The sequence below is a fragment of the Triticum urartu genome, chromosome 1 (genome assembly GCF_003073215.2).
Source record: "Triticum urartu cultivar G1812 chromosome 1, Tu2.1, whole genome shotgun sequence".
In the NCBI taxonomy this organism is placed as follows: Eukaryota; Viridiplantae; Streptophyta; class Magnoliopsida; order Poales; family Poaceae; genus Triticum; species Triticum urartu.
The window spans coordinates 182,725,819-182,735,297 of NC_053022.1; the positions used below are offsets into that span (position 1 = coordinate 182,725,819).

The 9,479-nt window shown below is 42.6% G+C and overlaps 1 protein-coding gene across 1 annotated transcript; it reads right to left on the reverse strand.

Moving 5' to 3' along the window:
* Nucleotides 1–3,108: 3,108 nt before the first annotated feature.
* LOC125553389 (U1 small nuclear ribonucleoprotein 70 kDa-like) lies at nucleotides 3,109–8,888 on the reverse strand. The gene is made up of 11 exons (XM_048717180.1): nucleotides 8,675–8,888; nucleotides 8,466–8,580; nucleotides 8,239–8,318; nucleotides 7,448–7,523; nucleotides 7,302–7,366; nucleotides 7,148–7,210; nucleotides 4,906–4,987; nucleotides 4,664–4,820; nucleotides 4,259–4,324; nucleotides 3,543–4,175; nucleotides 3,109–3,459 (listed from the first exon to the last, which is right to left on the reverse strand). Exons 1-10 carry the CDS (start codon nucleotides 8,774–8,776, stop codon nucleotides 3,551–3,553), a joined length of 1,431 nt encoding a protein of 476 aa, XP_048573137.1. The 5' UTR covers nucleotides 8,777–8,888; the 3' UTR covers nucleotides 3,109–3,459; nucleotides 3,543–3,550.
* Between the last annotated feature and the right edge of the window lie 591 nt (nucleotides 8,889–9,479).

Genomic DNA, 9,479 nt, shown 5'->3' on the forward strand with positions numbered 1-9,479 from the left:
ATCTTGTGTGATCGTAGGTAAAATTTTGAAATAGTCCATATTCGATTTCACGCCAAACCGGGGATGCTTCCGAGGTGAAAACCATATCAATTAGCTCACCGTGCGGGTAGTGCTTGGATTTTAGGACACGTGCACATAAACTCCCCGGCATGTGTAGCAATCTCCAGGTCTGTCTAGCGAGCAAGGCCTGATTGAAGAGGCTCATATCTCTGAATCCTATGCCCCCGCCTCTCTTCGGTTTGACCATTCGATCCCATGACATCCAATGTACTTTCTTGTGTCCATTCTCCTCTCCCCACCAAAATTCACTGATCAATTTCTCGTACTTATCACAAAAGCCCTGTGACATCTTAAATACCCCCATGTAGTAAGTGAGGAGGCCTTGTAGTACTGACTTAACTAGTGTCTCTTTGGCCACAAATGACATGAATCTCTCCGACCAATCTATGCATCTCTTGACAAATCTCTCCATGATTGGTTGGAAGGAAGAGTCTTTCATGCGTCCTTTCGGGGTTGGGAGACCTAGATACTGACTCTCAAATTGGCAGTGGAAATCTGAAGGGTCTCCTTGATTCCATGTTGTGTTGCCTCCGGATAGACTTCGTTGAATAGGATTGGGCATTTGTTGTTACTAAATAGTTGGCTCGAGCCCTTCTGAAACTTGTGGAGAACCTGCATGATGCACTCTGCCTCTTCTTTACACGCTTTCAAGAAGAGCAAGCTATCATCGGCAAATAACAAGTTCGAAATCCCTGGACTCCCTCTGGCAATTTTCAGGGGCGTAATTTTACCCCGTCGGATTTCTTTGTCTAGCAAACATGATAAACCTTCGGCCACGAACAGGAAAAGGTAGGGGCTCAGGGGGTCGCCCTGCCGGAGCCCCCTCTCGGGTGAGAATGGATTTAGAAGCTCGCCATTGTACTTGACAAAATATCTCACAGATTTTACACATCTCATCACCCATCCAATCCATTTTTTATCAAAACCCAACTTCAGCAAGGCTGCTTCCAAGAAGCCCCAGTCCGCCCTGTCATATGCTTTTGCCAAGTCCAACTTGAAGACGCAGTGTGTGTTAGCAGGATGTTTGCTATGTTGAATATTGTAGAAGCACTCAAAGGCAATTGTGGCATTATCCATGATCAAACGACCGGGAATGAAAGCACTTTGATCTCTGAGATGAGCTCATCCAAGTGGGGTGTTAGCCGGTTCACCATACATTTCGAGATTACTTTGTAGAACACATTGCACAGACTTATGGGTCGGTAGTCCTTCAACTGGACAATAATCATTATATGTTGCACCTTTTCTCCTTATTCTTTTTCTCATTGGATTTAAAGGAGTTTTAGCAACATATCTGATCTATTTTCCTTATATTTTTCTCACATGGTTTTTGGGAGAGACTATCAAGCGAAAGATTTCTCAAGATGGAAGATCTATGTACAAGAAGTTTTCAATGATAAAACATTCAAGGAGCGATGTTTGTACAAGGGGGAGTGTTAGGAATTAAAAGTAGATTAATTAGCACATGCTCCCTCTGTAAACTAATATAAAAGTGTTTAGATCACTACTTTAGTGATCTAAACACTCTTATATTTCTTTACGGAGGAAGTACTAATTAATGAATAGACATTAGCAAAGGGCATGTCCAACCCTGAATAGAAATGTCTCTCCTCTCTCTTTATTGTCAGCAGGCACCTGCTCGGGAGGGATGCCTCTAAACAAGCACCTGTTCGAAGGGATGCCTCCGAACAGGCATCTTCTTCTCACCTCTTTCAGATGTATATATACTTGAGAATCAATAGAAATCAGTACTGATCATCCATTACTTTCATTCAATCTCGTTTTACTCGAACAACCATGGCGGCGATCCAGCGGCTCCTACCGTCCAATGTGCATGAGAACGCAAAGAATCGTGAGTAGTTCTTACTTGCTTCATCCATTCTTCGTGTGCATGTGCCCAAGTGAGTCTCGGTCCTGATTGAATTCAGGTACTGATACATGCATGATCTATCTGGCGCCTCTCTTCTTGTGAGCTGCATCTCGCCGCCCCTGGCTGGCCGCAGCGAGCGCGCGTGCGCCGTCCTCGCAGCTGTTGTCTAATGCCTCGGCGCCATGAATCCCAGACACCCATAGTGACGAACAAGCAGATGGGAACGAAGATCCTTCGATGGTTCTCTTTGTGCGCCCGACGAACAAGCAGATGGGAACGAAGATCCTTCGATGGTTCTCTTTGTGCGCCTCATCATCCATAACCGCCCTGAATGGCCTTCTTCTCTCTATCTGAATGGCCTTCTATCTATAGGTAGAGTCTATCCGTTGATAACGTGTTGTAAGTAATCGAGAGGGAACGAGAGACAAACAAACAGAATGAACTTGTGTAGTCTTTATTGACCATCTTTCACAAATTATATACAAGGTTGAAGAGGCGCCTCCGAAGGAACTGACGCGACGGTTGCTAGAGTTGCAACCGCACGTGAGGGAAATCAGGGATTTCCTGATTAACCGCATGGGTTAATTATCCTTAACAAAAAGGGCAAAGGTTATTTCCTCCCAGAAAAGAGAGAGACGTGTATCAGATACAGGCCGAATACAAGCGTGACTACCGGAAATGCAATTTGCTCCCAGGAGCACGTGTTCCTCCTGTGGAAAATGATTTTTGAAATGTCAAAAAAAACAACAATTTTTTTTGTGTTCTTTGACAAATCCAAATGCTACCTGGAAATTTTTAGGCAAAAAGGTTGCATTTTGGCCTGTGCAAGAAAATAAAATTGAACATTGATTGTTACCCAAATTGTCACACCCAAATTTATTTTTTCACCAACAAAATACTGATTCTTCGTTTCGCACGAAAATTGTCAAGCATGCTTGCAACACCAACACAAACATCTACAAAAATTTATGTTTTTTCTTTAAAAATTGCTATGCACCCGGGAGCAAAAACACCTCCCATGTTCCTTTTTTTCGGGATGAAATACAAACGTGATTACACAAACCTTTACAGTGGTATTTACGAGGGAAAATGACAATCCAAGCAGGGGCGCACGGGATCATGGCAGCAGGTTAGAGGATGCCCGGTATAAGAGATGGCAGGTTAGAGGATGCCCGGTATAAGAGATGGCGTCCTCGCCAACAATTGATTAATTTGAAGTAAAAATTACAGGAGACTCAAGATACCTTAACTTACCCAAAAGTGCTCAAACAAAAATCCATATAACAGAACAAAAAAGATAGCTGTTGATAGGGCGGAATAGGAAATGTGTGTGGGGGTGTGGGTGGGGGGTAACCAAAATAGTTAATACAGTCTGTCATACAAAGCAAAAACTAAAGAGTAGGGAGCGATCGCTACCACATTTGCACTGATGACAACTAGAATAAAACAAAATATCACATATCCGAGCCAGCAAGTTGACATGCTTTGTGCCTCCCTTCGGAAAAGCACACCCACGAAAACTAAAGCATCTGAAATGACAGGAAGATTGAACAGGGGAATATTATCATCTCCATTGGAAGAAAAGAAAAAGGTTTGGGTTCACAAAACTTACTGCAGTGATCAAGCTTCAGTCTTTTGCTCTTCTGCTGCTTGGTGATACTGGTAGTCACCTTCCTCGTATGCCTCACCTTCTTCAGGGCCTTCAGGTTCTGTGTTGGGTTGTGCCTGATAGTATTCATGCTCATGTCCCTTTGAGCTTTCAGTTTCATGCCCATGCCCGCCTTGAACTTGATAGCGATACGACCCGTAACTATTGTGTTGGTTAGAGCCATAATGCTTCCCATAATCAGCCATGCTCCTGTCATGCTTTGGTTCACCATTGTATTCAGAATCCCTATCCTTCAAGTGAGCGCGATCACGTTCGTAACTTGCACGCTCATGATCTCTTTCGCGATCCCTGCCTCTCTCACGGTGACGATCATGAGAGAGGCCACGATCCTTCTCCCTATCATGATCCCTACCACGGTCCCTATCCCTATCTCTGTCCCGACGATCACGGTCATGGTCATGCCCATGGTCTTTTTCCCGGTCCCTTCCTCGGTCCCTGTCCCGAGTCCTGTCCCGATCTCTATGGTGGTGCCTCTCTTCCCTTGAAGCACGCTCACGTATTCTGTCATGAGAACGCTCACGGGGATTTTCATCGCGGTCTCTTTCCCGTACCTTATCACGAGACTTCTCCCGATCTCTGTACCAATAGTGAAGTAAGAAATAAGCATTTACACAAAGCACTATGCTAAAGCAGAAGAAAGTTTATTTGCTGAAGCTCACCTATCTACACGGGAATCACCCCTCTTAGGTTCTTCTGATCTGGGACGCCCAACACTCGATGGCTCCCTGGTAATAAGAAACAAGCAGCATAAAACAACTAGATGCTCTAACATAAGAGGACAACATTGATAACGCCCAAAACATAACTTCACTGCACTAACAGAACATGCAACTGCCAAGTTAATATAATAGCAATATCAAATTGCAATGTACCAAAATATATTCAATTCCCTTCTGATCAATACTATAGATAAGAAAAGAGACAAAAGGACAAGAAAAATAAGAAAGAAACATATGACGAAAAGGCTTTGGTGTCGATTAATTCCCAGTCTCACTTGTCACCTCATTCTAAGAATAAATAGAAGCACTAGCTTCCTCTAAGGCATGTCTTAAATAAGAGAATACCTGGCAGGCAGCTTCTGATTTGCACCACAAATTCTGCTTGATCCAAGTCCACCGCCTAATCTCCTGGGACGCCAATTAGGGACAGTTCTACCACGTTCCACATCAACTATTACCCTCTTATTGTCCACTTTTCTCCCATCAGCTTGCTTGTAAGCATCTGGGACATACCAAATTAACATAGAAAATTTAAGACATGCAGCAGGAGTGTCCAACCAGCATACATCTACTGACCTGAAACTTACTTTTCATATCCCGAGTATGCATATACTCTATGAATGCATATCCTCTAGGTTTATTTGTATCCTTGTCAGTTACGAGCCGTACCTGGAAAGCTCAAAGATAGTAATTAAGGACTACTAAGAAAGAGAGTTGCACCAGACTTCATGATAAAGTGATAGTATTTGTTGTCGCTACAATAGTTTGTTAATTTTGCATGTTCTATGTTGCACGACAGACAGGCATAAAGCCTAAAACAGCCGTGCTAACCTTGCATATGTAGAGCTTCCATTATGAGGAGTGAAATCCAGCACAGATCAACAGTTGGAGGAAAAGCAGTCTGACTGATTGGCGTATGTCGGAAAATACGATGATATCCCCTTACCAGGGAACTGGCTAACTATATATATATACAACTGTAGACTTAAATAGTAAATACTATACCAAGTTGCCCTCTCAGTTGTGTGTATTTTGTTCAGCCGTGGCCAAGAAAAGAAAATAGCAGCAACAGATACAGAATTGGTGCTTAATCTTCGGGGCCAAGAAAAGAAAAATAGCAGAAAACAATTACATAATTGGTGCGATTAATAGCAAGCAAGCGATGTTAGTATTAATGAATCTCAGATTAAACTGGCTTACGGAAGATTCAGTAGAAATGACTAATTAATTTACTAGGAAGCAGAAAATTCTGTCTGAAATCTATGTTACTTTATCTGCTTAGCATTAAGTGTGTCGATTTCATAGGTACCTCTAATGCCCCACATGTTTAAAGATGGATAGCAAGGACAGGTTGTATAAAGACCTACAAACAGTCATGTATATACAATAGTGTGTCTTGTGCACCTAGGATTGTGGTGTACCTGGTGCACCTGAGCCTACAAATGACCTCTAAAAGCATTGAAAAGTTCCAACCTTTTATTAACAACATAGACATCACGTGCACATCATGTGGAGTACAAAATTTCAAATAATTGATCTTAGAACAAGAAAAATAAATCCAACTTTGAATATTACCAGATTCAAATATTGAGTAGAAGTACCCAACTTGGCACTATTCACAGCATGACTTCTTTATATCTCAGGCCATGTGTCAAATTCGGATTTAGAAATTTCATGATATGCCATTATGTCTATCATAAATCTCCTTCAGCTTTTGTATGACTTTTAGATGAATACATGTTAAGTCACACGATTAAAATTTTGCCTACAGAATCTAATTAATATTTTATTTGTTTAGCACACAACATCAGCTACTGAAGGGTGGTCACAAAATGTATGCATCCACATGCAAAACACAACAAACACAGTACCAGCCTTGGCTTCTATACTCCCTCCATTTCGCAATGCATTGCACATTAGTTTTGTCTTAAACCAAACTTTGTAAAATTTGGCCAAGTTAGTAGAAAAAAAATATCAACATCTACAATCCAAATAATCTCTCCCACTTGAAAAATACAAAAGGTTCCGTCTTACGTTACTTCTTCCATGCTGTTTTCGGTTTTGCTGATTTTTTCTCTCGACCGGTTTTGCTTAAGAACTGCCTTAACTGCACCACCTCTTATCGACTTAACAAATAAAAGCATGTTTTGTTTGGTACGCAAAATAGTACTGATTGAATTGGCAGCTAAAATCCATTTTTGGTATGTAATTACATTAACAATAAAATGGCAGATAAATGACGGTGATTGCATACAAAATATTGTCCACCCCACCCCCCCAAATGCAACGCACGGGCAATTATCTAGTCTAGTAAATATGAAAATATATTTCATGATGGATCTAATGACATTTATATTGTGTTGTGATTGTCGGTACTTTTTGCTACCAAAATTGGGTCAGACTTTGTACAAAACTAATACGCAAAGTAGTTTGAAATAGAGGGAGTACTATTTTTGCAAAAAATGAAATAAAAGAAGAGGCGCTTCATTATTTTCCACCAGGAAAAAAAATAAAGAACACCTCAAAGGCTCCAAGTAATTTTCCAAGAACAACGACAAGAGCAAACAGAAGTAAGTTCATAGGCAATCCTTGGGAGGTGTGGGAAGCTTCTAGCTCTGTGTGGTAGCTAAAATAGGCCAAAAGTATAACGCCGTGTGTCCAAAAGTCACCTTGGCACACAAAAACTACAATGAAGATATATGGTGACAGCGGACCCACTGTTTCTTTGAGATTTCACCCCATGACGGCTTGCTGATCACAATAACTGAACAACACACACTTCAAAGAGGAATAACTCCACCTGTACTGGGATTTACCACATGCACCTACCCTTTTAATAGGCCCGTAGGCTTCAAACTCCCGCTTAACCCTGCTCTCAGATGTCTCATAATTCTGCGGAGGTTGAAGAAGTCAGTGAGCACTAAGTTACAGACAGAATATAATGCCCAGCAGTTTTAAAAGGAATGACCAAGCAAATACTTACAAGTCTTGCAACGAAGAGTGTTTTGTATGGATCTGAAGTGGTATTGGGGTCACTTTGTGGGTCATCTATGTTTGAGAAAAATGAGAAATGATGTTACAACATGAATCATCTGAAACAAGGAGTAACATTGCTCAAAAGGAACTCACAGTTCTGAAGCTCTTTGGCGACCTTATCTGCCCCTTGCTCAAGCTTAAGTTTCCTGATTCTATCCTTCTTTTCGGCCTATATGCACACAAAAAAAACTCAAATTTGGGAACGAATGGCAAACTGCATGAAAATAGACAGAAAATACACTTGACGCACTTTTAACAAGATCAACGAGATATTCAATTGAGGTAGTGCTACACCGCTTTCTCAACACTGGAAACAGTTCAACCAAACTCTTGCTCAGATGCAACATGTCTTAGTAATACCAGGCATAGTTATAAGAACCAGAAACTACTTTTTTGAGTTGTTCCACTGGAACATGTTGAAAGTGTGCAAACTTTTCGAGCGCATAAAGTTATAAATTTCACATATGTAATAATACAGCACCCTCATTATTCATTGTCAGCAACAACTGCAATGGTCCACTAAGTGCTCAAGTGCACTGTTAACAGAACGAATTGCGCAATCTGAGGGAACACCTTTTTTTTCATATCGCAAAAGTGTTAGGTGTAAGTTTAATGTGTAGAGACAGGCAAAATTTATCCTCTGTTCTTTTCTCTCGCCACACAATTTCAGTTCCACTTAAACACTCACTAAAATCCCGGTTAACAATTATTTGAGCCAGCAAACGTCCTGCCAACCTAAGTAGAGTACCTAGCAGTGCATCATTGGCGTCTACTGTAGTATGCTACTGTATGACTATGATCAATTGGCCAAACATTGGAATAAGTATCGCTTGCAATACACAAACATTAGCAAAAGGCAATTCCGAGGACCAAAGAAGCCATACCTTAGTCTCACACGTTGGGACAGGCGGCGCATACTCTGGGTCGCCAGGCTCGGCAAACCGCGACACAAACTGCGCCATCCCTTCAACCAATCAACAACAGCAACAACAACCATCGACATTCAGGAAGACAGGAACTCAATCAGTCACAGATAAATTAAGCCACTGATCTCGGCAGCCAGCAGTACCCATAGATGTGCGGGATAGGAGAGCAGTAATCGATCGCTTACCCGTGTAGGCCGGCAACTTGCGCTTCTGGACGGGCGGCGTGTGCTCGAGCATAGGCCGCGCCTCGAACAGCTTGAGCAGGTTCGGCGTGAGGCCCGTCGGGTGGCCCTGCCCCATCTGTTCCACAGAAACCAACCAGATCTCAGATCGAAATCAAGCAAACGGAGACGGAGAGGAGAGATAGGGTTGGCTAGGGTTTAGGGCGGGTTACGAGCTTGAGCTGCTGGACGTTGGCGCGGGGCACTCCCTTTGGGCGGCCCTGCGACCCGCCGTCCGGGTTGCCCCGCGTCATCGCGCTGCCGTAGTCGCCCATCGCCGCGGCTTCCTGCGGCGGCCGCGAGGGGTTTGCGGGTTTGGGGAGAGCGAGGGAGAGGGGGAGAGGGGTAAGTCGAAGTGAAGGGCGTTGCCACAGTCGTCACAACCGACCGAGCACGCTTTCTTTCCTAAAAGCATCTCCAATAGCATGTGTATATTTGAATGTCTATATATTTATATAGACAATGGTCTAAAAAAATTCCCTCATATACACATTCAGTTTTGCATCAGAATGTCTATATACAGAGACCATGACAGGTGGGTCATTGCTAGGGAGAGAAAGAAATCATAACTGCAGCTGAGTTTAGACAACGCCTTCACATTGTCCAGGCATGGACATTGTCAAGGCCAATTTAGAGGATGTGTATATTTGAACGATCATATAGACAAGCTGTTGGACGCCTATTTTGAGCTCACGTCGTGGAAAACGAGTATAGACATCCATATAGACAAGCTATTGGAGATGCTCTAAGCGGTAAAATCGTTTTACGTCCTCTTAAAACGATTTTGCAGCAACGTGAAAGTCCCGAGAGCAAGATACGGTATAATTCCTATTGTCTCTATTTCTAATGTCTCGGTTGGTAGTCTTCAGCGATTAAATTCCGTCCTACTTTTTCTGGTTTATTTTCGTCCTTACTCCCACCTCGCAGGTAGACACGTCGACCCAAAAAAAACCCAACGATCCCTCCACATACCTCCCG